Here is a 27,333-nt window from a genome sequence, read left to right as displayed (position 1 = left end):
GCAAACTGTGTGTATGTACAATTATACAAATAATCATTAATAATCGGTCAATGCTCAATCACATTGAGAATCATCCAGGCAACAGGTAGACTCGGGAGAGTGGGAAGGAAATCAGTCTTTTTTACAAAAATAAATGTCTCCTCTGGTATCAAAATAGACGACAATCTTTCATCTTTCTCATTTTCGGGAACCTTGTGGTGCCACCGACACCACAATGCGACCGCAGCCCTACACAGTCTGCGTACCAATTTGACAAACTGACAGTGATGCCACGTGGCAAAGTGGACTTGTGTTATATACTTATTTACATGTTCGGCTTCGAGCTGACGAACACATCCTGATGAAACGCGTTTCCACAAATCTGTCTCTAAAGCTCTAAAAGGATTTCTCTATCCCAGGTACTTTAATTCACAGGAGGTGGTGATAATTTCTTGATCTGTGGAAGTAGTAATAGCATCTAACCTCTACTGTGTGGTGTGTTGACTGCAGATTTGAAAGCGCTTCTTAGGTTTCCTAAGGTTCAGAGAGAGGATCCCTGACTAGCAAGTAAAGGACCCAATCCTTGATTGTCAGGGTTAAAGGTAAATGTGTCATTAAAAAAAAAAAAAAAAAAAAAAAGGCAGCATGAGGCCATGGTAACAGACACGTGTGGTCAGGCAGACGGACAGACGGCTGGACAGTCAAACAAAACAAGGCAACGCTATAGACAGGGTTCCTACGTGGCATTTGGATGTATGACTGCCACAGAGAGTTTGCTTAGCTAAGGTTAAGGTGACGGAAGAAGGACAAGGGAAGTGTTTCCACTGTGTACCTTAAAGGGTGGGCAGACTTTGATATCTTGTTCCTAATTAAAATCAGTTCTACATTAATTGCACAAATGATCAGTGCAAAAATTGCAACAAAACGTAGGAATCTCCAACATCCGAGTTCGTCAGAGGCCACAAACCACAACAGACCGGCCCCGTGCTGTGTTCCACCTGAAGCTGAAAATCTCAAGTTCACACCTCAGTTAGACCACCTCAGGGAAGTCGGAGATTGCAAATCCACTGTTTGTGGCCAAATAACTCTACCTTGCTAGGGAACAAAATAAGCCTGTCATTCAGACGACTACAGCGCGGTCAACTCTAAGCTTGGATCCCAACTCGAACATCTGATGTTTAAGTAACATAGCACAGCAACTGCAAGCGTTGGAGTTTTTAAACTTCCCTCTCGTGCACTTTGGTGATAGAAATTTTCCAAATGGCGTATGTGGAAAAAAACTGGCACTGACTATGGACTCGACAGCCATCTTTATTGCACTTTTATTTTGTGATTATGGGTTTGAAGAAGAAATCTCAAAACTGTCACATTTTCATCCCATTTTCTGAAATTGTTTTCAGCTTCTAAGGTCTGACTGGATCCCTCTTAATTAATTTATTGCAATTTTCTGCATAACTCGTATCAAGAAAATGGAATTTGACATGTGGACAAAAATACAGTCTGAACTAAACTGACTCCTCTTCATTCTTTCTGTCCACTTTATCAGAACAGACCAGAGCTGACATGTGCACACATTGATTGTTTTGCTGAGAATAAAAGTTGCATGTGTAGGCCATGCAGATGGTTCAAACGGTTATCTCGGGTTAACACAACAAAGGATCGACAGAAATGTTTCTGCTCAGCATTGGAAGCGTTTTAAATATTTAGAAAGATGATTGATACATTATGACGGGATGTCTATCGACCCGATTACCCAAGGTGCAGGATTTATTGCCTCCATATGCACTTCTTGTACAGAAAGGCCAGACCATATCAATCCTCTAATTTTCTGTGGAGCCCTGTAATCTACAAACAAATTTAAAAAAAATGGGAAAAAGTGGTTTAAATGTCATCGCTCTTGCAGACAAACATAGGAACCCTGTTTGGAAACCCAACTGTGGACAGAAAGCAACCAAACTAAATACTGTCAGAGTATTGTTAAGATAACAAAGCCTAGAATAACACAGACAGGGAAAAAGAGGGGGGGGATTAAAAGGAAACAATACTGTGTGTAATTGCTGTTCAAACTGCAGTCAAACTGTGGTAGTAATTATTTCAGGACAAAGCTACCTCTTTACATAAACTACAGACTAAAGAAAACCACTGCTCAGAGTAGCTTGTGTCCTTTCAAAGTAAATGTCCACCTTTGCAAAATGTAAATCATCCACCACAGATACTCACACACACATCAGGGAACAGGCTCTGCCTGGCCTTTTGGCAGGCAAATTAAAATAAGCTTATTTAACAGAGTTTTCCAATAATGCGAACCTGGAGAGGAAGCGAGCAGTCCATCATGATTGGTTTTTGCTGTTGTGCTTCCCTATTTGGGAAAACCAGGTAAAAGAGAATATTCCAGGAGATCCAGAGAAAAGTTACAGAACAAAAGCTTAATCTATATTCACGGACTGCATACAGAAATACAGCCTACTGCTTCTTGGAAGTCCTCAAAGTCAGGAGACAAAAAAAAAGTCTTGAAATGAAGGACTCGATCTATACTGCAGAAGCTTGTCAGGGTCAATGAAAGGTTTGTAAGGATAACAAGATGCGAGTCTGACTGAGGCAGAACTGGATTTAACCAAGACATCTGTAGACTGAGTTGCACTGGAGAAAAATCCTGGTTAACTCGAGAACCAAGGAAAGGACTGAGGTGAACACACTGGAAAAGACCCACTTAGTTTCAATACGTCTGGTCCAGACAAGTTGGTTTGGCGAAATCTTGTATCACATATCCATGTAGAAGAGCCAAGAAGAACCCTGGTGCTGGATCTGGGTTTTAGCATCCACTTGGAACCAGAGAAAACCAGAACCAGATCCCAGGCCTAGCTCAGGTTTTGCTCAGTCGAATGCGGTCAGGTTTGGTTCAGATATTTTTTTCTTTTTCATCATTTTGTTTTTGTTTTTTTAAATATAACAGTCAGGTCTGTTATTTATCTAATCTGAACCTGATTAGAGCCTGGTTTGGGCCGATTCTGGTTAGGTTCTGCTGTGCTGCTCTCAGGACTTGTCCACCAACTGAGGTTGCTCCAAGGACACTTCCTCGTCTGACAGACCCGTTTCCACAGCGATGACAAATGATGCCACTGAGGCGCTGCTCGCCATTGGCTGAAGCTCACCTGAAAGAGAGAAAAAGAGGGCTATTCATGAGTTTCTGGAGACGTAACTTTTGTTTTTAATTCAGATTACAGAGAGGGTTCGCTCTTTTCAGTTTCACGGTTGTCTGAAAGTCTTGTGTGAAACTCCTTCCAATAATAACGATAAATAAGTTCAATTCAAACTTGGCCAGGTGAAGCCAGCTGTTCTAGTCTACAATAACAATGCAAAGACATTTGAGAGCAATCTAATCTCGGTTTTGCTAAACAGAACCTAGAATTAAGACTGTGTTAATGTCTGTGGCTCAGGACTTCAGGCAGGTCATCTAATTGGCAGGTTGGTGGTTTGAGCCCTGCTCCAGTCTGGATGCTAAAGTATCCTTGGGCAAGACACTGAAAACCAAGTTGCCTCTGATGTGTTCATTGGAGTATGAATGTTAGAAAGCACTTAGAAGTAGAAAAAACTGCTTACATAACTGTATGTGTGAGTAGGTGAATGTTGTGTATAGACTGCTTTGAGTGCTCAAGTAGAGCAGAATAGTGCTATATAAGAACCAGTCGAAAGAATGTTAGAAAGGATGACATTAAAGCATGATACAGACATGGCAGTAATACTTCCAGGACAAGACAAGAGAACGTTTTTCTACAGAGAAATGAAAACATCCCCAAACATCTGCCAAAAGTGTCACATTAGCTTTATGTTTCTATAATAGTTTGTAGCATGGTTGGTATGGGACCCTTTCATTCAATAAAATTAAGCTAAAATTGTATTTCTGCTTCCTCTTTTGCAGTCACTTAAACTTCCTCATTATGAAATAAAGAGGAAGTTTAATGTGATCAGGGTAAAGATGCATCACATAGTCAGTGTGACTGCAGTAGCCATGACTGAAGCGAGTTATGGAGCACAGACACCACTGGGTGTCAGTGTACGAGCACTTATCAGATGGAGTGTGAGAGTCACCTGTGTGGGTGTCCGTGGTGGTGGTCACAGGGCTGTCCCTCAGGGTGTCAGGGTCCTGGTAGTCCTGTGGGAGGCCGACCCGCCGCACGCCGGGGTCCAGCACCACAGAGGAGCCGCCCTCGCTCAGCGTGCCGTCGCTGGACGCCCCGGACACCACAGCTTCTAGGGCCAGAACCCCAACGCCGCCCACCCCACTTACACGGCCCAGGTCCAGGTCGTAGTCCAGAGGCAGGTCGTCGAGACAGTCTGCGTTCAGCTGTAGCAGAGCGACATGAAAGAACACCACAGTGTGATTGTCCAGCTGCAGGAGCCGACTGACATTGTGTCATTCTACCTACGATACAGTGAGGGTCTAACTAATCAACATGTGTGACAGCCATTTTTAAAAGTTTCTTTGACCTATGTCAGACTTCACACCTTAGTTCTGAGACACAAGCTAACCTGTACTTCTAAGCTTAAAAACGTTTTAGCTCTGAACACTGAGGGTCACAGTCTGAATGACTGAGTTTTGTTACAAACAGAAAAAATACTTTTTTACTGGAAAATGATCAAAGCAATTTTTACTGAACAAATTCAACCTAAATGTTAAACGCAATACAAAACAGATGTCTAATGTAGTAAACAGTTCCAGTACCAATTACATAACTGTCAGTATTTAACATTTTCTACTAGGCTTCTACTCATTTTTGTTGCTTTAATGGCCGGTCCAACATCGGGCCATGGTGTGTTTTTAACAACAAACTGTCAGACAAACACTCTCCACTGATACAAGTTAACGTGATTTTCTTGGCAGATGTAAGTCAGTGGGGTGACCTTTGGTTGAGATGTCCGTTTGTACTTTTACTGTGTTTTTCTGTTGTTGCGGTGGTGGACTAAAGCTTCTTCATTTTGAGAAATACGCCTCAATAATAGTTAGAAAATACAAAAAACACTACACAAATAATAGTTAAAAACACCAGTCTGAAGGGAAATATGATAAACGGCATCAACAGGTTGGGTAATGGAATCGGCAATCAGTCATTAAAACTGAGACGGGGACGTGTCCATGAAGGGTGCTGAGCTAAGTGGATCTTTGAGACCGAGGAGCTGCCCAGAGCCCAGTGTAAGATAAACGAGGATTATTTGGAGTGAATCATTCAAAGCTACTCCAGTATTTTTTTTAAAGAAGGAGAAGAAAGAAAGAGCCTGTCATTTGCATGAAGTATTTTCCTCTCTTTGATGATGACCTTGCTTTTACCCTTAAAGTCGACTTTTGACAACTGACAATATCTCAATAAAGACGTGGTCTAATGGTTTGATGACCATTAGAAAAGGCTCTGGGTTTCTCCAGGGGTAGCTCCATAGGCAGAGACCACCCTCACTAACCCTTGATGCAAACCTAGTCATTTTGTTTCTAAGCAGACCTGAAACATGGCAGAAACCCCTCGGTTCAGAGAAGAGCTTCAAAACATTTACACAACCTTAAAAGAAATAATTCTAGTAAAGCTAGTAAAGGATGATTTCAATCGCAGTCATCGAATACAGGATTGTATGTTTTCTCCCTTCAGTTTTTGAACAAAGGAACACTTTCTGTTTTGCAACGGTTTCTTGCAGCTTGAGGAATTTCCCAACTTCTGGTCTACAGTGGATATTATCTGACGAGTGTCTCAAAGAATTGCAAGTCGCTGTCTTTCTTTAGAAGTGAGAACGTTTAAACAGACTCAGAAAACATTCATTTAATGAATTGTGCATTTCCAAAACTGATGATGAACACTTTCATGGAAAACACCTCACATTCTGGTGTGCGCAGACAGACAGTGGGTTACGTCTCTGTCGGTAAGACAGCTGTAAAAACTGAGCATGATTCAGACGTCTGGCTTAGATTAAATGAACAGTTTGGAGTTTTGGGACGTGATCCCTTCTTAAGGACAAAACTCACTAAAAAGTTCATTTCCTTCTTTGCAATTTTCACACTCTGAAAAGTGGGTAGGACTGCGGCCTTCATTCTGCCCCCCGAGCCCAATGTTTGACACCCGTGTCTTATCTTCAGCTACCATTACGGATCAGAGGATGCATGACTTGGGGCTGCTATGATAGATCAGCGAAAATATATGAAAAGATCCAGGAAGGATATTATCATCACCTGTTATTTAAGCAGCCGTAAACACGTCATAACGTTCTTGTACAGTCCTAAACTATAAAATCACTTCCTTTCAGGGCTGCATATCCTGCTCTGTGCTCACTCTAGGAAATATAAAACCCAGTTTCACACTCACAGCGATGCCCAGAGCTTTCAGGATGTTCATCTTGCACATGGGACATGTGCGGTGGTCCAGCAGCCACGGATCTACGCAGCTCTTATGAAACAAATGTCTGCAAAGAAGAAAAACAATAAAATATGGTGAAATCAGTCGTTCTACTGTGGATCTGAAAACATTAGAAAAATGCTGTGAGGAAAGACAAACATCACACCCGCTTTCACTTAGCGCCGGCACACAAGAATCTGCACAAACATGCTTTATGAAACTTGGTTGGTAATCTCATACAGTGCGCCGCACAGCCAGAGTGTTGTGAGGTCAAAACAAATAGTCATTGTAGTCACAACCAAAAATACATTTCCTCTGATCACAAGAAAACAATCTGCCCTGAGCTCAACTCAGCAGCTTCCATCGGCACAAAGTGGTTTTGTGATCACAGAAAAACAAGACTGGCAACAATTTAATAAAAAGGTAGACTCTGCCCGCAACGATCACGGCTTCCATTCAACAAGTTCGGTAGGGCTGAACAACAAACACTCGACGGGGCGTTTTCTCGCTGGTATTTGACAGTTTACCAGTGATGGTCATCATTGTCTTTAAATATTTGGATGCTTGTCGTTCTTCTCTCAGTTTTCCCTCATTTTCACAAAGAAAGATAAAATTCTACATGCCAGGGTTCAGCACAGACAACAGCCTGATGGTCAAGTTAAAGCCGACGGGGTTTCCATCAGAGTCCACAACAGCTTTACTTGTGAAGCAACTAAAGGAGGCTGAACCCGCAATAATTAATTTTATTTATATTTTTAAAGTATTTTCACATTAGAATCAATCACATGAGGATACTGTAGGTTAACAGACTGTTTAGTGACCCTCATAACATAAAACAGGTATTCTTCTTTGTACAAGGACTGTAAAATGCATTTAGCAGTGCATGTCGCCGACTGTTGCAGATTGCTGATTTGGCTGCAAACATCCAGCAACTACTCATCGAGTGATAGTGAAAAAGTCAGAAGTGCAATACAAAAAGGGATAAGATGCCATTGGCCTTCAAAGTAAAAGCTGACCCTTTTAAAAGTGTTGGTTTTAACAGTAAGGCACAACTTTTACCTTGAAGTCCAAGTTTTTCCAGTTTCATTACAGCTTAAATAGTGAAATGCAGAGTGTTTGTAGACAAGGACACTACAGACGACTGTGGCAACCTGCTTGTGATTAAAGCATTCAAAAGCAGAGTTTTGGTGCAACTGAATTCATCTGAATATCACCAGAAATCCCTCTTTCCTCTTGTCACTGTAGGTTGTCAGCTGGTTGCTAACCAGCTTAAGGGCTAAAGTGTAGCCCCCGCAGGCTCAGCTGTTGTCAAGAAAAAAGGTTAATATCACAACAAAGACTGATGCGGTCACAGTTTCTGGTGGGACTGTGTAGTCTGACACACAAGCAGAAAAAACAGTCAGTGAGCCGCGGTGGAGCCAACATGTTTTTCCTGTAGTCGACAGCAGCAGCACAAACCAGTAAACATGAAGAAAGGCCTTGTTTCAGCTGCTGTCCAAGCCCACTATGTGTTGCAGAAACAGCCCAACTGAAGTGAGAAGAAGTTAAAACCACAGCTGTCTTATTTAGTTTCCATTACTATTAAACATCTTCTAATCTTTGTCCTCCTCTTTCTAGCACTGACACCTGCAGCACTATATTTATTTCAAAGCACTAAGTAATTACTTTGTAATTATTTCACTGATATAGATTATTCACATCACTGCTAGTTAAAACATGGTATATTCTTATAGACAGCGCAACCCACCAGCAAATAAAGCATTAAAAATCAGCTGTTTTCAGTAACCCAAACACACTATCCCTGTCTAACAGTCGTGTCCGCTCTGAGTCATTTCCCTGCACAGACTAACACTGAGCTCATAACCTGCGACAGCTACAGCGTGAAGACGTCAGGAGACTCTCTGAGGTCTTTTTCAGTCTCGATGACTGTTTGTTCTGTGGCAGCTAAGCTCCTGCAGGTTACAGTGGCCTCACGAACACCAACTGACTCAAAAACACCATGAAAATACTAAATTAGCTAAAGAGCCCCCACCAAAAAGAAAAAAAGAATAATTGGCACTGTATAGAAGATACTATCCTGAAGGTCTTCATTCAAACGCAGCACTCAGTCCTCAAACATAATACGATCCCCATCCTTCAGTCCTTACTTCCACATTTGCGTGAGGTGTTTCTGAGGCTGTGGTTACCTGCAGGGCAGGATGCGGACCACGTCGTTGGCCTTATAGCCCTCGATGCAGACGGCGCAGTTGTCAAAGTCGGGCTCGGTCTCCTGGTCGCCCTTCCTGATGGTGCGAAGCTGCAGCTTACTGATGGCCTTCTTCGCTGCGTCACCAAGACGCCGCTGGAGAGACACAGTGAGTCTTTACTTCGAGCTTGTAAAATGTGATTCATGTTTTACAAGCTGAAAACAGAACACTTTCCAATAATGGGCTCGTTATTCAGCAGAGATGAACTACATTACTGACGATACATTTTCAAAGTTTCAAAGTGCTAAAAATGTAAGTATTTACTCTTATACTGTAAAAGATAAACCTCTTCTGAACCACCTCATTAACATAGGCTCTAGTTATATGATGCTGTTCCTTCTGTCTCCATAAACTAAGCAGAACAGCAGGAGACGCAGACCCGTGTTCGCGCCTGGTTCCGGTCTCCCGCGTTGGTGTATCTGAACCTCTTGATGTAGCAGAAGATGAGCCAGACGATGGAGATGATCATCAGCACAATGAAGAAGATCGATACGAACACCACCGACGTCCTGCTCACGTACTTCTGCAGGCTCCTCGTCCTGATGGTGATTGTCATGGTGACCATCACATTTCGTTCCAACAGCGATACGATCTCGCGGCCTTTTGGCTCCGGGATCATGATGGCGACGACCTCGCTCGCACCTGAAGATGAGGACAGGTGAGAAGCACTAAGTCAGTGACAAATATAAAAGCATTCAAGTATTTAAATTTTACTCCTTGGGTCGATGAACCTGCAATGAAACTTTAACGCCCTTTAGTAGAGCTGGGCCATATCATACCGCTCACGGTAATGCTGGTATAATGTTAGGCAACGATAAAAGGAAATAACGCGATAGAGTAAAACACACATGCGCAGTGCCTTTGTTTTCATACGCACATGGCGGAAAAAGTATGACAGCAATGGAAAATGAGAAGGACGAAAGTGGACTGTTGAATGAAACGGATGAACCAGAACTGGTTTGTAAAAATGCTGCAACTTCAGTGGTGTGGAACTGGTTTGGCTTTCGTCCGTCAGATACACACAATTTGCATTTGCACTGTTAAATGTTATATAGCTTTAATGCACATAAAAAACAGCTGCTTGTTTAAGTGAAAATACATTGAAGGGTTTTTTTGCAGTAATAAAGTTGTGGAGTTGTAAAGTATTTTGTCTCGTGTCAATTATATCGTCAGTTATATCGTTATCACAAATTTTCAAATGTATATAGTGAGAAATATTTTTGGCCATATTGCCCTGCCCTACATTTTAGTACATATAATAAATAAAGACGTGGTTTTGATGACCATTAGAATATATGTTTGATTTTTCCAAGGCAGAGATCACCCTCACTAACTTCTTATGCAGATCCTTCTTATGAACAAGTGCATTTTTAAGTCTTATAAAAGTCACAAACTCCAAGCTTTCTTCTCAAAAAACAAATAAAACATTGTTTGGAAACTTTGTCCCAACAGGGTTGCACAACCTAACACAAATGTGCTACACTTTTTCATTTGCTCTAAAACTTCTTTCTAACTCATCCCAAACCAAAAGGGTTTCCCTCCTCACTAACATGGTTTGACCATTTTCTCCTAAACCTTCAGCTCGCTGTAGGATAAACCTGAGACCAGCAAGTCCTACTTTATCTGTTACTCACAGTTGCCACTTCCTCCAATTAGTTTTTATCCTATTTATGCATCAGACAATGTCATACTATCGTTTGTTTTAACTGTGCTTAGTATAAATGAAGGAAGGAAGAGTTGTCCTTAGCTTCAGGCCAACTTTACTTCCACTCACTGTGAGGAAAAAAAATTAAGTGTTTCCTTTTCAGGGTCTAACAAACATTTAAACTGGGAATCTAAGTACCAGCTCAAATAATGAGCTCAGTTATCAGCACAAAGCTTTAGACTGCTCTAAACGCTCAGTTTGATAAAGTTTTTTTCCTACTCCTCGCATGACATGGCTATAAAAATAGAAGCTCCGCCCACCTGCTGTTCAAACTCTCAGTTTATGAGGGGCAGCTAATCAGAACAAAACTTGTTAAATTAATTTAATAGACATTAAATGTTGAACAGACTAAATAATGCAGTGGTCCCAACCCCTGGGCCGGTACCGGGGTGTGGAATTTATGGTTTTTAATTTGGCTTTTAGTGTTATTTTTTTGTTGTTATTAAATCATTTTTATCCTCAACTCTGTTTCCCTGGGTCTTTTCCTGTGTGCTATGAATAAAACGTCTTTTTTTGGTACTAGTTTTATTTTGTTGTATTTATTCACGACACCTTAAAGCCGGTCTGTGAAAATATTGTCAGACATAAACCGGTCCGTGGTGCAAAAAAGGTTGGGGGCCGTTGAAATAATGAACAGATGTGCCGACTTCAGCTCATTAGTGTTTCTCACATTGATTTCAAGTTTGGATTTTATGCGTCCTTAAAAATAAGTTTCTTAATTCCAGTCAAAGCTAAACCTGAGCTAAAAGCTAAAACTTTAGTTTTTGTCAGAAAAGTCCTTGAAAAGCAATCGTTTTACCAGAACAGCATCTAAGACTCAAATCTATTCTTTCCAGTCATTTACAACACATTTCAGGCTAAGCTGCAGACCATTCAGTTTTTCTGTGCAGAAATAATAACTTCCAATCAACTAATCGACTATCAGTGTTCAAATGACCTTACTTGCATGTTATGCAATGAGTTTAGCCAGACTTTAATATTTATTTAACACCATTTATGGACATGGAAATGTTGATCCGCTTTTTATTTATTTACCTTTTCAGTGTCCGGAAAACTGACTGTTCACTCGACCTCCTTGTTGTGGAGGTAACCTCGCAGAGTTTGTACTCGACACAAACACACCCGCACTAGTAGCCTGTTTATTGATCCAATAACAGCTTCTGCTCAACAAATCCCCCCATCACTATGGAGACCAGCTCCTCTCCCACACACAAGGGACTGCCTCTCTAAAAATACTCCGAATACACGATCTGTGATGCACGGCATATTCAGCATTGGGATGAACACAAGATTATATAAGTGACTCTGCGACTACTATAGGATTATTGCAGGATTTCTATAATCCTACAGCAGATCTGGAACCTCTTAATCACAGGCAGTTTCTCTTATCAGAGATTTTGTTTTCTTTCTTTCTTTGACAGAAACGTTCACAGTAACAGGAGTGTGCTTGGTCCCCAATAAAATGCAGTGAAAAGTAGGAAAGCTGGCTGGGCCTGTTATGTTTTTTTTTCCCCAGCACCAGTTCATAACAACAGTCATCTGGAGGCTGTTTATACTGCAGGGTAAAGACCGTACAGAGAGAGAGCCCCAACAAACAGATGATTCCTGATAAGAACCCAGAAGCTATGGGTGGGACACGCTCCTTTTTAAGATGAAGAGCGCTCCATTTGTAACGGGCTCTGGGAGGCCATCAATCAGCAACGACCAGGGGAGTGAAGGTAAAGAGAACAGAAGCGCACCGGCCTCTGTGACCCTGTAAGGCTCTGTGAAAGGTGCAGGTTTAGAAAGCTCCTGTTTCCAGTGCACTCACATGTGTCCAGAGGACCAGATTACTGTGATACTGACATCAAACAGTACAGTCAGATTTATCTGATCAATATTTATTTTACATGATTATTCATCAACTTAATCATCGTGCATTTAATATAATTTGTTTAACTGTGTGGTTACAGAAGCTTTTCTTGAAATAGATGTTTTTTTTAAAATGAATAAATAAAAAGTGGAAATGGTTGGACACGCGGGGTTGTTGATAGGAAGTTAAGCCCAGGAGGTGGGGCGTTTCTCACCAAAAACACCATCTCATTAAAGGACAGTGGTGGAGATATCTGTGGGTGTAGGCAGCTGCAGACAGCCATAAGTGATCCTGTCAGAGGTTTGAAGGCAGTAACATTATTCCTAAAAGTAGTTCTAGATCAAACTTGTTGATCAAAGATTCTCGTTGGCTTGAGCTGAACTAAACTGACTTTTTCAGTAGGAAAACCTCTTTAAAAGGAAAAGGGAAGGTTTGGTTGATTAAGCAAAGGAATGGGATGGCTATAGCTCAGGACATAGAGCACGGTCATCTTCTAACCAGAAGGTTGGCAGTTTGATCCCTGACTGCATACTTTGTTCAAGACACTAAGCCCTGAGTTGCTCTCTGATCTGTTCATCATGTGTGGATGTTAGAAAGCGTTAACTGCATTTGAGTGCTCAAGAAGACAAACAAAAATCTGTCCATTTACCACTCACATTAGAAGGTGTTAATATCTAAATGTATGGTGCAGGATAACCAATCAGACTCTAGCTTTCATTGGTTCACGCCAAAGTTCTTCCAGAAGTCATGCCCTTAGCAGCTTCCTTTGAAATGCTTCCAACAATCTTTTGAAGCCTCCATCTTAACGAATGGGAAGAAAACAAATATCTGACATTTTACTTCCACGCCCAGCAGGCATACTTGCCACCACAAAGCTGAAATGTTGTGAAACTATTGTGCACATGCACTCTTTGTTAATTTTCTTCACTGGAGCACCACGTCTCCTCTTTACATAATTTCCATTTCCAATTTACCAAGCTGACTTCTCGAGAAGGCAGACCACACAGAGGGCAAAACAACAGAAACAAACATCAGGCCAAAACATTTTATAATGTTAGTGGATCACAAATATCCAGTGATCTGCACAACTGTCCAACTTTGTTAAACCTACAACCTGAAGTGTTGATCTAGGACACTTTTATGGGCTGGAAGGGCTTGGAGGAGACTTGGGGGGGAAAAAAAAGCAACATTTTTGAGCTCTGAGGTCAGATCAGGGTGTGCAGCTGGTAACGATTCGGTGTGTTGCTAAAGGATGCTCATGGCGCTGGATTGTGAGCTGCACCTCCGAGCCAAACCACAACACCAAGCTTCAACAGCTGCTTATTCTGAAGCTGAAAATACACAAATGCACAAAGACTCATGAATACAGCAAGTTCAGTTCTGCACAACTGAGGAGAAAATTTAATTTGTTTGCCTGTCATTTTGGCTGTTTTGATTTAGAGTTGAGGCCATCCTTGTGACTGAGACCTGACTCAGTGCAAACGCACCCTCGTGTCACCCTGAACGCACAGAAAAATATCCCAGAGGAAGGTTTGTTACCAGACTAAGACTTATCTGCAGCTTTGAAGAAAAAGTTCCATTTAACAATAAAGATTCGACAAGTAAAAACAAGTTGATCTGCAACGTTGAAGTGTTTAACTACAAAAATGCACTCAAAGGAAAAACTCTTTCACAGGTGGTACAAGAATGTCTCGCTACAAGTTTATGGCCAGACATTGGCACATTTAGGCAAACGTTTCACAACAAGCTGGGGATTAACTGCAGGAGAAACCGGGAGCAAAGGCTGGTGTCAGAGTTTGTACAGTAACTTTATTCAAAAATAATGGAAACAAACCATCCTGAGCATGCAAATGGATATGCAAGTTATTCCTGTGTGGCCATCATAAAGGTAAATTCTTTTCTATTTTAGTTCGCTTAAGGAGTTCCTCAAGGCTTAGTCCACACGTTTCATTTACACACAGATCAAAACCATCAGAAACATAAGGCTGGTTTATACAGATATATTTATATTTGAATCTCGAACCTCAGAACTCCTAATGTGCAGAGACCAATCTGTTCTTATTGTAGAGAACAAAACATGTTTACTTGAACATTTTTGCTCTGTGCCATTACAGGACGTACTGACTGCTAAAAGCTTGTTTGACTTTTGCAACACAAATCACATCAGCAACTCCAGTATGAGTTTGCATTAAAATTTGCACATCACAAACAGATAGCAACCCGTGCTACAAGAATCTAGTGATGATTGATGCAACAAAGAAATGTGAAAACAGTGAAGAAAAAGACCAGATCTGCCCCAGAATTTCAATAAATTAGCCAAGATTATCCACTCAAGACAATAGTTGGTGTGCTTTGACAATATTGTGCAAAATCACTTAGCTGCAGATTATTTCTTTATATTTTGCTTCCAAGAAGCCAGATTGTTTAAAGTGAGGTTGAGGATTAGTTTTCCAGACTTTCTGAAGTTCTTTACAAATTTTATGGGCAGTCCTCATATCAGATATGGGGAGAGGGGCACCTGAAAGTCATGGGGGGAGGAATCCAACAAAGATCAGACCCTTGAGCTGATCCAGCTGCTGTCAGTGAAAAAGTGGCTCTCAAGAAGCCAAATTACACAACGGGACTGAAAAATCAGCAGTAACAGGTCTGATGGAGGGATGAACACAAATTTATATTTCTGCTTTAAAATTCATTTTCAGTATGTAAAAACTGTCATGGGTTGGAGCTAATGCTGCAGACAGTGTTGTTGGAGATATTACAAGAATTGATTGTTAAGATAAGACTTTATTGATCCCACAACAGGGAAATTTTTGTGTCACCTCAGCTCAGGTACAGATATCAGAAGGAAATACAAAAATACAAATAAGTACAATCAATGAAAAAAAGTAAGATAATACACTATATACAATGGTAGCATACACATGTGTTCTGATCTGTTGATACATTGCTAAAAAAAAAAAAAGGATGTTAAAAACTAAAGTAGCAGCATAATTACTACAGATGAAAGGAATCAATTACTTCAGACTGCTGCCATTTCATAAATGCATTTCAAGCATTTTGCCTGCTGGTTCATTAAAACAGGAATATCTGATCAATTTAATTTTTGTTTATTTTATTGTGTAACTTGAAGGTTTTAGGGTTTTTATTATAGACTAAATAATGGAGAAACAGTTTACGTTAATGTGGAATCTTCCAACGCGAAAGCCCAATGTCCATCGGCTTTGACCTGGATAAACACAGATGGCAGATACTTCAGATTATAATCTTAAGGAAGCTGAGGCTGAACTTTAATGTTTACACAAAGATCAGTATATTTGCTCAGTAAGCACAGTCTAGCTGACCACAGTTTAGGAAAAAGTCCCCTGAGGCCTGCACTGAACTCACATGACCCCAACTAACACACGAACACAAAAATTGATTAGTCTTGCCCTAAAAATAATCCCCTGGGATCGTTATGTTATGATGAGATTTTTATTTTCCAGTTAAACCTACAAACTACATGATAAATAACTGCAATTTGGTCAGTCTCTTTAGTAAGGTTTCTTTTGTTTTAAAAACTCAAGTAAATCTCTACAATAGCAGAGATGTCCAATTGTCCAATAGCAGACAAGCTTCAGATCTGTGAAGGCTTTGAGCTCCTCTGCAAATGTTTCTGTATTTCAGGTGTTATGTCATTTTTCTAACTTTAGAACGCAGCGAGACCGATTCAGCTCGCAGTCATCAGCAGCTCCCAACTAATCTGCCGGATAAACGGGACGATAAAGCAGCTGATTCCACATAGACCTTTTTTCCAGGTGGATTAGCAGAGTGAATTCCTGACCAACCGAGGAATTCACCAACTTCATTTTCACTCTGACAGTACTGATTTCCATCGATATCAGAGATTTTTAAAGCCCCTCTACAACCAGAAATCCTGCATGTGGATGTTTTGGCATCACTTTCCTGCCACATCAACTTATTTTGCCATAAACTGACCAAAAAGCTAAATAAAGTCTCAGTTTTCCAGAGTGCCAGAGTCACTTTTATTTCAACTGCGATAAAGAGTAAAAATAACACAGCCTGCAATAAACAACAAATAATTGTTGTTTATTGCAGGCTGTGTTATTTTTACTCTTTATCATGCTGCTGCAACAACAATTTGCCTTATGGGACCAATAAAGTATCCATCCATCCAATCATGACTACTGGAATAGTTTCTGGGTTTTTCCAAGGGTGGCTGCGCAGACAAAGACCACCCACACCTCATTTTCTTCTATAAGCAGGTCAGAAATGTGACAGAAACCTCTCAGCAGGGTTCTCGTAGGCTTTCAAGAGATAAAAAGTTAAACTAATGTTATTTTGTCCACGTCAATCAATTCAATTTAATTTCTAAATACATTAAATTGTAAAGAGGTCGGCTGCCGGTTGTGGTGTGACAGAAAAGAAGAGATAGAAAACAGGAGAAAACATTAAGGCCTTGTGACTGGGATTTCCTCATGTGGAACTTCATTATTTAGGCGAGAAACAGAATGGCAGGGACACAGTGGCTCATGACACAGTTCACAGGTTATAGTAATGGGTGATGTACAGATAGGAAGTTTTGTTGTCACTGGTTGGCTGTGCTGAGAAGCCAAGAATGGCTACAAGCAACCACATCCAGGACGAATTAATCGAATCACCAAAAACAAAGTGTTTGTACTGAGGAGTATTATGACTGCAGGCTCAGTAATAAACATGCCTTTAAAAAAAGTTGCCTGGAAAAGGACAAATGTGAGCTCGGCTTTGGGCAAAATGTAGGAGAGGACCTGTTACGTGATCACTGTGCACACTTCTGGACAGAGGCATGAAGCCATCCGTCCTGCTGGTTGAACTATTTAAAAATTAAAACATTTACCGCAGAGTTTCAAAATCACATTTCAAAACTGGAGCAAATTCTTCCCTTTTTCTCTTGTCTCTGTCACATCAGCACCTCATTACTGAGTATTTTACAAATCAGCACACTCATTTCTCATCGACAGCCGTTTTATTCGAAATGCGCTGGCTCGACGCCTGACAGGCGCCCGCAAATCAGACCACACGTCCCGTTTTGGCTTCTTAACACTGGCTCCCGATACATTTTAGAAACGATCTGAAGACTTTGTTTTTAAGTCATTAAATTGTGTTTGCACCTTGTTACCTTTCTGATCTTCTAAAAGATCACTGAGGTCAGCTGACCAGATGCTTCTGGTTGTACTCAGATTACAGCCTTTACAGTCTGGCCCTTCAATTTACAACTTCACCAAAACCCGTCTGTGGCCTGATCAGTCCGTTTTCTGTATTATGCTTCTTTATGGCTCCTATTGTGCTACTCTTATTTGGTTAACACTTGTTATTTTTAAATGTGCTTATAAACAAACTTGACCACTGTAAGTCAGAGCCATCCACACATCATGAGCCAGTCAGGTAAACTTGTCTTCGGACCGCTGCTTCACTTTACTAATGTTTGCATTACCTCTCTGCAGAGCCTCAGGACTCATGTTTCTAACATTAACTTCACTGTTTGTCATTTCAGCATGCTGAACAGGATCCTCTTCAGCTTATTTACACTCATATTTTTAATTGGCTGCCCGTGTTTGCATACCTTCAACTTCACATTTTTGAGGCTTGTTTGCGTTTGCTAGACTTCCTGAAACAGCAGCAAAAGCCTGGAGAGGCAGAGAGAGCTGCTGGTGCTGTCCAGGCTGCACGTCGATGCCGTGCTGCTCTAATAGTGTGCAGGAGTCAGTTAAAATATGTCAGCACTACACTGGAATTATTAACAGCAAGCAAATAATTTTCCTGCTTGTTTCAAATCCATTTAATAACACACAAAACAGAACCAAAGTTTTTTGCTCAATTAAGAAATGCCACTCAGAAAAGTTTAGTTGAAATCAGTTCAACTGCAATTCTCATGATTTTCCTTTGGAGAAAGTTAATTTTTCTTTATTGTGCAGCAAAAACCCTGCAAATAATTGTTGGTCGCAGCTGACTGGACAGTAAACAGCATCTTTTGGTTTAGGACCGACTGTTTGATAAAGGAACAAAGGTTCAAGACCACACTCTAAACAAAAACATTTTGCACAGTTGCCTGCCTTCTGCAGATGATTCATGATAAACCTAATCAGCAGATTAATCGTGATTCATCCTCACCTACTGCGAGTATTTAATCTGCAGCTTTTCTGCTGATCAGTGAAGTCAGTTTCCAGTCAAAAATGTTACTGTGTTGTTATATAATGTGGTGAAGAGGCAGGAGAGCAGGAGGAGAGAACGAGTGGAGGAAACCAAGCAGGGCCTCAAGTCAGAGTCAAACCCAGGCTGCTGCATTTAGCCTTTGTGGCACATGGTCGCCTGCTCAGCCTGCGAGATAAACCGGCACCCGGTGAAGTCTCAGCAGCAGTGCTCTAACTCAGGAGTCGGCAACCTGCGGCTCTTTAGTCCGTATAGTGCGGCTCCGCGTGGATTGGGGAAATAAATTAGACGTATTTAGCTGAAGTGTATTTTATTTATGTTAGTTCTTTTTAAACTTGTTGGAAGATTATTGTGATATTGAAATATAAAAAAAAACAATAATTTATTTTTAATAATGATCACTGTAGTTCAGCTGAGTGTCTTTCCTTTTGTTATATTTCTTTAAGAGTTCAAAATGTGTTCATTACATAAATAAAATGTAATTTTCTCTGTAGCACTTCGTGGATTTCATAAGCAACACACCTTAGTTGTTCACACAAAGCATAAAAGTAAAAAACAATATATACAGTGATATCTGCATTTTAGACGTCAAAAAGTATTTGCGGCTCCCAGTGTTTTCGTTTGCGTGGAAACCGGGTCCAAATGGCTCTTTGGGTGTTAACGGTTGCTGACCCCTGCTCTAACTGAATCTGACTTTCTGGCAAAAACTAAAGAAAAAGCTATGTGATGGCCCTCACCAAGTACATGAGTCAGCTCTTAATAAGAAGCCAAATGATTACATGTCCAAACAACACAGCGTCGCTGAACTTGTGGATGACCGGCCAGCTGTTGAACTTCTGGAAAATTTATTTAACGGGCACTCGACTGTGCAAAGACTGATTTGCAGAAAATAACCTGGACACAGAAAAACGTGAACTGTTTAAAGCAAACCAACCACTCAGGGCTTTTTTCCCCTTCCTGAATTCATGGCATCTAAATGTGGGTGTGTAGGCCTGCCAGGGATCCCTGAAGGAGTTTCCAGCTGTCAGAGAAACAGCTGTTACTTCACTCAGCAGCAGAGTGACTCAAAAGAAGACCACTTACGGTGCTACAGAGCAGTCAGCCCTGTTATGTAACTCAGCGCTAAGTCGTGACCAACATCAAACGTCACATGGAGTTTCTCTGGACATAATCGAATGACAGGAGCCTGTTTTCCATAATCAGTCACTGTAGATGCAGCGGGGCTGGGAATCCCTGATCCACACGACTGTTTCTGTCAGAGAGGCACTGTGTGGATGACGGCCACTGACAGCATCGTTTAACAAATGGAAATAAACTGATAAAGAAGCATCACAGACCTTCAGTCAGCAACTCTGAGAATATCTCTGATTTCTATCTCTTCCAATCCAGTGGATGCAAATAAAAGGTCAAAAAATTACTACTTTCTTGTTAAGTCTCCAAAATATTCTTTTTTTCTATGAGCTAAATCCTGAAAACTTAAATCTCAAACAAAAGACTTGATAAAACTTTACAAAATACAGCTTCACAGAAAGAGCCCTTGGTGGTTGAGCCCATTCAACCTGTAACGAGTCTGCATTTGTGATCGTTACTACACAGAGGGGATCTTCGGACTCAAAATGGTCTGTTCGATAAGCGACTATGCCTGTAAGTACCACTGTGCCACACATACAGCACTGTGCACAAGTCCTGCCCTCATTTCTTTACATTTTGAGTCAGATTTCCCTTTAATTTGTTTACACTGGTCTTGAGCAACAGCTCTGCAGGCTCTCTGAAGGTCTTTCAACATTTTTCTTATGACTTTGGCTGCCTTTCCACCTATTTTCAGATCAGTCCTTGCAACAGACCAGTTTCACATGAATGTTTTGTTGTTTGTTAACACTGACCTATGAATCATTTAAGCATGAAAAACCCACCTAACTCACAGGACCAATGTTGTGTCAATAAATAACACAAGTTATCAAATATTTTAAATTCTGTATTTATGCACTTTGTTACTAGCAGCCTGTTGCACAAGTACATAATTTGTTCCCAATTCTTTAGTTTGAAAAATACAGTCTGACAGACGTTAAATATTTTTGCACCAACAAAGTGATTCCTAAAGAGTTATTAGCTGAAAAATCAGCATCTCTCAGTCCTTACAGATGCTTTGGAAACGATACAAGTGGCGGACAAAAGATGAAGTAGCCGGCTTCAAAACAGAACAGAAATAAGCAGCAAAAACCCGACTCCGGATCTGCGAGATACATCTAACCCTTCAGTTGATCTCAGGTTGGAGGCTTTGCCACAGTTTGGCGCTGCATTTCAACCAGTGGTGTTGGGCATCTTCTCAAAGCTGATGGAATTATGAGCACAGAGAAGTACTGTCAAATTATAACCCACCATGCAGTACGGCCAGGAAAGCGTTTGATTGATGACAGCTTTATTTTTCAGCATGCCAGTTTTACCTAACAAACAGCCAATACAGTAAAAGCATACATAGATAGGAAGGAAAAAAATGCACACACATAGTTGAAAACTATTGGTCATGGACTGGTCCCAGAGCCCAGACCTCAGCATTGTCGTTTGGATCATCGCGATAAAGAACAAAACTAAAAGGACCCAAAACATGAAGCCTGGAGAACCTTTCCTGAAGACTACTTAAAGTAATTACAAGAAAGTTCAGGTTGTGTTGACGAATTAAGGTCATATCAAAAACTGACTTTCAGTTTCACTTAATTTGTACCACCTGTTACATACTGTATTTCAATACATGGAAATACAGTATGTAAGGCAGGTATTTCCCATTTTTCTAGCAAAATATAAAGACATGAGGGGGCAGAGTCTGTACAGAACTAACAGAATAAGCACCTCATATGTCAAAGGAGATGAAAGGCAGATGTATCCTGGTGTGTTTATGGTACAAATCTGAGCATCAAAGACCTGGAGACAAAGATGACTGCAACATTAATGATCCTTCTGCATACAGGTCATCTACAAATCCACTAATGTTTTTAGACATGATGGACTTCTTTATAACAAACCTGCATCCTTGTTCCAAACTCCAAAACTTTTCTGCTAGAAAATCTTGGATTTCCTGCCTGAATCTGCTGTGCAACTCACTTTTTAGATATTCAAATGCATGCCCGCCCGCATCAGTTCATGAGGAAAATGTTAATATTCATAGACATACAATATAAACATATAGAGTCACAACCATGAATATAAATGAACTCAAATAACTGTACACTCTGTCCTGAACTGGGGAGTTGTTACCCGTGTAGCCAACTCAAACTTTTACTGAGCAGACTTCTTGCAGCGGTGGACTCAGATTACAGCTCCACGCTCATAATTCAGCGAGGTCTTTAAAAAGAGCCACTCTGTAAAGCAGACTGCATGGCCAGGTGCCTGATTTCATACGTCTGTGGCAATAAGACTGAACTCAAATATTAAGAGGAAAGGTCCCATACTTTGGTTTACATCGTGTGTATTTTTTTATTTATTGTGTGGATGCCTGAATAGGCACACTATTGAGTTCCTGTTTCTCTTTATTCTTTATTCCACTATTTACTAGTTGCTTCCGTACACTTTTTGGCACTCAACTACTCCCACAGTTTTCATCCGATTTTCGCCATTCAAACTTTAAAAAAAAATTCTGCTCTTTCTGCTAATGTGTGCTATGACTTTTGGTGCTCATAACTTCTATACTTTTTGAGATATTGAATTTTATTTGCAATATTTTTTGCCCATTTCTGCCATTTCATCCGTGGCCTCACTGATTTTCCTTGCCGGGTTGACCTGTGTTTTAGCTCAGTGAGTTGAGCATCTGTTCTCAGACTGGGAGGGTTCAAATCCCGCTTATGGCAACATTTCTTTCAGTTAACAGTTAAACTCTTTTCAACACAAATTTTAGCTTTTTCACCCCTTTTCATTAGAATTTTAAGTTTTTTCACCACTTTTCAGCACAAATACTAGCTTTTTCAGCTGTTTTCAGCAAAAACCTCTTTTCAGCAGAAATTCTGCTAATTGAACTCTTTTGAGCAGAAATTCTGCTAATTGAACTCTTTTGAGCAGAAATTCTGCTAATTGAACTCTTTTGAGCAGAAATTCTGCTAATTGAACTCTTTTGAGCAGAAATTCTGCTGATTCACCTCTTTTCTGCAAAGTTTTCAGCCTTTTCACCTCTTATCAGCACAATACTCAGCCGCTTCTGCTCATTTCAGCACAATTGTCAGTCTCTCCACCTCTTCTGTGTGAGAAAGAGTTTGGTGCAGTGAGATGAATAGCCGCCTTGAGACCTGAAGGGCCAGGTTCAAATCCTGCTCAGGGCAACATTTTTTTTTTTTCAACTTTTTCAGCTTTTTTCAGCAGACATCTTCAGCGTTAAGGCATCCACACAGCATTTTCGCAGGAAATGCAAAATTTTCTAATTTTTATTATTTTTTTCCAATTTACGACCCAAAAAATCCTTGCGGGACTATTTTGAAAGGTCAAACGCCGATAATCATTTAGCGCCTGTGCTTCCTGCCAGTACGCTGATCAGACTGTGCAATTCGCCAACTCCACCGCCCTGAAGATGCTGGACCTTGTTCAGATGTGAAGACCTCAGTGAGTCTGAGAAACTCAGAGTCTATGCTATTCCTTGTCACAAGGAAACGATAGCATGACTCGAAGTATTCAAGAGACTGAGAGAGTACTTTCTTTTTAAGAACAGCTTTTATGGGTGAATTGACAAGTTTCCTGCTTCAGGGTCGGCTATCCCTCCACAATAAAAGGAGCCAGCTGAGGTGGTTCAGCCATTTGATTAAGATGCCTCCTGGGTGAGGTGTTTTCGGTATGCCCTCACAAGAGGAGGCCCTGGGTAGGCTCATGTCATGTCCTGACATGACAGAGAGATTATGTCTCTCAACTGGCCTGAGAAAGCCAGAGAAGGTGGACAAGGAGAGGAAGGGCTCCTCTACTCAGGCTGCCACTGCCTAGAAAAGCAGCAGGAAATGGACGGACGGGTGGTTTGGTGGGTGCAACCGTGAGATTTCATGAGTGTGTTTACTTCAGACTTAACTTGTTAAGTGTTCTAGCCATTCACTTCACCCTATAATCCAGGGATGGCCAACTCCAGGCCTCAAGAGCTGGTGTCCTGCAGGTTTTAGATGTGTCCTTGATCCAACACAGCTGATTTAAATGGCTAAATTACCTCCTCAACATGTCTTGAAGTTCTGGTAATGAACTGATATCTTAAATATGCAGGACACCAGCCCTTGAGGCCTGGAGTTGGCCATCCCTACTCTAATCTAAATGGGGCAATTTCTTGCCCCAACAGGTGAGACCAAAACACCAACCACAACTGTTACGTCCCTCTGCAGCTTCTAATCGTCTCAGTGTTTTCAGCTGGTGCTACTCAGGTGTGGATAAAAGCATACCTGAGGCAAGCTTTCGGGGAGTGCACTAGTCTTTGCCTTGGTGGCCCCAGCCATTTGAGCCAACCTGCTATGCCATTTTAAGATAAAACTTCTTTTCACCTACACGCTGGTATTCGTCTCCTTTGTTATGTTGTGGCTTTTGAGCCGGGTCGTAACAACAACATATAAAAATGAGTCAAACCAATGGGTGGTGTCAGTGTGGCCAGAGGAGGAGCCAGACATTTGAAACACCCGGGGCTTAGCCCTAAAGGGTAGTATGCATGTGGGATTTTTTTTTTTTTTTTGAGGGGGGGGGGGGGGGGGTGTAGAGGGGGGGGGGGGGGGTTAGAAATGACTGAAAGATTAATTGGCTCTGTTTTGAGTTTTGTTCAAAAAAGAATGACTTCATATAGGGAAATATATATATCACACATGCAGGACACCTTAAACTAGTTTTTTAATTGAGCAGCAAGTCAGAACGAAGTCGGGGCTGTATCAAGACACAGGGACTAAACCCCAATTCAACCAGACCCAGAACTGATCCAGAATTAAAACAGGACTACAACAGTTCAAAAGCAGGATTACTGAGGACTTAACCAAGACATAACCACAATCAGAACTAGATGATAGTAGCACTAAAAATCATCATAGACCTGCACTACACTTATTTATTTAATTCTACCAAAGTACAATATTTAGATTGAGAAAAGTTTATATAATTATTTAGCCTTGTTGTGCAAACAAGCCTGCAGAACTTAATAAATATAGAATTTGAAAAATAGCAAACCTAAAAAGAAACACTAGGTACGAGATACATGAGGACCTATGATATGGTGATACTTCTGGTAAACAACCATTTGACTAACATGTGTGTCTCACCTGCTCTTGTTCATCTCTGTTCTGTCCTTATTCTCCTCTCTCCCTCTCTGTTCCTCTCTCTCCCTCTTTGTGCTGACAATCATCAAATATACAGTTGAAACCAGATATTTATGTACTCTTCAGATCAAAACACAAACACTTTTTTAATTGTAACATCAAATCCGACTAAATGTTTATTTTTTTAGATTGATAAATATAAAAAACACATTTGTTAACTTTAAGAGTAAAGAGAGAAACTGTCTGTGTTTTTTAATTGCAAATGGCACCAAATTGTATTCAAACTGAGCCACACTTATGGAGCTCCACGATTCTTTTCCTGGTGTTTTGGTTGACATCTCTTGATTTTCCCATGTCAAAGAAACAGGCTCTGTGTTTTGCCTTATATGCATCCACAGCTGTGCCACCAATTTACTCACATGGACTCTACTAACCAATCAGAAGCTTCTTCAGCTCAGAATGGAATCGTCTGGAGTTTTCTTATTAATTAACAATAAACTTAGTGTACATGTACTCCTAAATTTAATGAAAGTGATAAAAAATAGACAGCTCTGTCTCTCTTTATTCTGAAATTTAACTAATTCAAAATATATTTCAATATTTATCTAAAACAAAAATTTACTCTAAATTGATGTTGTACAGTAAAAATGTTTTATGTTTTCTCCCTAAAGTGTATGTAAATATCTGGTTACAAATGTGAATATCCTGCTGTGTACTGAAATCCCTCTTGTTTTGCATAGAAATATACTGAACAACATACAAAGCATAATATATAAAATAACATTTACCTGAGTTTTTTCTTTGAAAGAACCCTCTAATGTCCATTCTTATATTTCAATACATAACTGAAACCGAATTAGTCGGGGAGGGTAAGAACTGAAAATATGAAATAAACACACGTAAGATAAGACTCTCTAAAAAATAGCATTTGTTCGGCTTTTCATTTCGCCATTTGTTGATTCACTTGAAGAGCAAGTAAAATAATATTGGTCAAGTGATCAGTTTCATATCAATCTTTCGTGATGCACCGTCATATTTACATTATTTGTACGGTACGAATGATTTGCTTTGGTACCTGCTCAAACTTAAGCTCTCCTTAGTATGGCTGGCTCCGTTTCTTCAACAGCGCACTCACAGGCAGCAGCTCCCCCCGCCCCCTCGCTCAGTCGCTTAGTGCCTGAGCTTGGATCATACCAATATCAGGGGGGGATTCACGCACAGTCGTAAATTCCCACAGTGTGCACTATGTGCTTCGAATATTGTGTGTACTTTTTGTTTTATACAGTTGTCAGCCAGGCATCTAACTATGAAAAAATTACACTCCAAAATACCCCGGGCTTCTGACAAAACAACCCGGGCTTAAGCCCCGTAAGCCACCCCCCCCCGCTCCGCCCCTGAGTGTGGCTATGTTCTACATTTATACTTGACACAAACTTAACCTGTACACACATCTACATTTTCCACTCAACTATTTCTCAGTGTCCATAGTAAAGCAGTCCCCAGTGTGAGTGCACTCGTCCTTGGACTTGACATAAAACTAAATGACTCTGAAAGATGCAACACATCCCGTATAACAGAAAGACCTCGTGAGTTGGACTCTTTCCATGACATTTTTATTAAGAAATTAAGAGAAACACTGAACACGTCACCTTTAATCCCCATAGCTCACCCCAGCAGCAAACTACCCAACTTAGAAAAGCTAAGCAAAGCCTCCTTCACAGAGGGAGGAAATCGAGTTAAATGCGCATTTATTTGGGTGAATAAAGCAGAGCATCATCTACCTGGCATGGTGATGGTGTCGTTCGTGTTGGTGGAGCCCACATTAAAGATGACCACCGCAGAGGCGTTGTGGGCTGCAGCGTGGCGGATCTTGTCCTTGTAGGTGCAGTTGCCCCGGGCTATGAGCGCCACCCAGGCCCCGGCCTGAGCGGGCACCGCGAAGCGGGTGTTGGGGTCGCAGGCCTGGCGGTCGAGCGGTGCTGCGGGCAGGACCAACACCCCCTTGGCGTCCCGCTTCGGAGAGTGTTCGCCATATCGCCCGCACTCCGTCTTCTCGGTGCGCAGCTCCGAGGTGGCCGGGTCCACGTAGGTGATGTTGACGAAGGCGGTGTACCACTCCTCCCGCTCGGCCACGGTGAAGTCCAGGCACAGCAGGTGGACGAAGCAGAAGGAGAGCAGCCACGTAGAGAGGGCCAGGCTGCGGCAGGCCGCCACCAGCGAGCCCGGGGCCATGACGAGCCTCCCCGGGGTGAGAGCGAGCTGTGTGTCGGTAGGTCGGAGGAGCCCGGTAGCTTCAACACTGGAGCCTCCTACTCCACCATGCTACAAGGCAAAACCACCAGGAGCGTGTTTAACTCGCTTATACTCCCCTTTGTTCACACCAAAGAAAAAAAGGCTGTTTTTAGCCGCTCCCCTCCACTACTCTCGGGCTACCTAGCAGCAGACGCCTGTTAGCAGTCTCCATTTCCAGCCTCCACCGTTAACTCGATGAGAAACACCCACGAAAAAAACTCCTAAATGCACACAACTGAAAGGAGAAATCACCACAGGAGTGACGCGACGTGAGCCCACCGAAGTGAAGCACCAGGCGGTTGGCTGAGTGCGCGCACACGTTAATAAGTTGTTGGAGATTTAAAGCTAAGTGCAGCAGCAGGCCAGCGCGGCTGCATTGTTTTGACTGGGCCACGGTCCACTGGTAAAGTTACGGAAATGTGGACTGTTAGTTCCGGTTATTACTCTG

At 41.3% G+C, this 27,333-nt stretch overlaps 1 protein-coding gene across 1 annotated transcript; it reads right to left on the bottom strand.

Annotated features, from left to right (window-relative positions):
- Positions 1–1,272: 1,272 nt before the first annotated feature.
- On the bottom strand, positions 1,273–27,333 carry rnf150b (ring finger protein 150b). The gene is made up of 6 exons (XM_026160322.1): positions 26,375–27,333; positions 8,991–9,241; positions 8,540–8,694; positions 6,324–6,420; positions 4,069–4,324; positions 1,273–3,131 (listed from the first exon to the last, which is right to left on the bottom strand). Exons 1-6 carry the CDS (start codon positions 26,823–26,825, stop codon positions 3,013–3,015), a joined length of 1,329 nt encoding a protein of 442 aa, XP_026016107.1. The 5' UTR covers positions 26,826–27,333; the 3' UTR covers positions 1,273–3,012.

The sequence above is a fragment of the Astatotilapia calliptera genome, unplaced genomic scaffold (genome assembly GCF_900246225.1).
Source record: "Astatotilapia calliptera unplaced genomic scaffold, fAstCal1.2 U_scaffold_1, whole genome shotgun sequence".
In the NCBI taxonomy this organism is placed as follows: domain Eukaryota; kingdom Metazoa; phylum Chordata; class Actinopteri; order Cichliformes; family Cichlidae; genus Astatotilapia; species Astatotilapia calliptera.
This window is presented reverse-complemented; position numbering and strand designations above follow the sequence as displayed.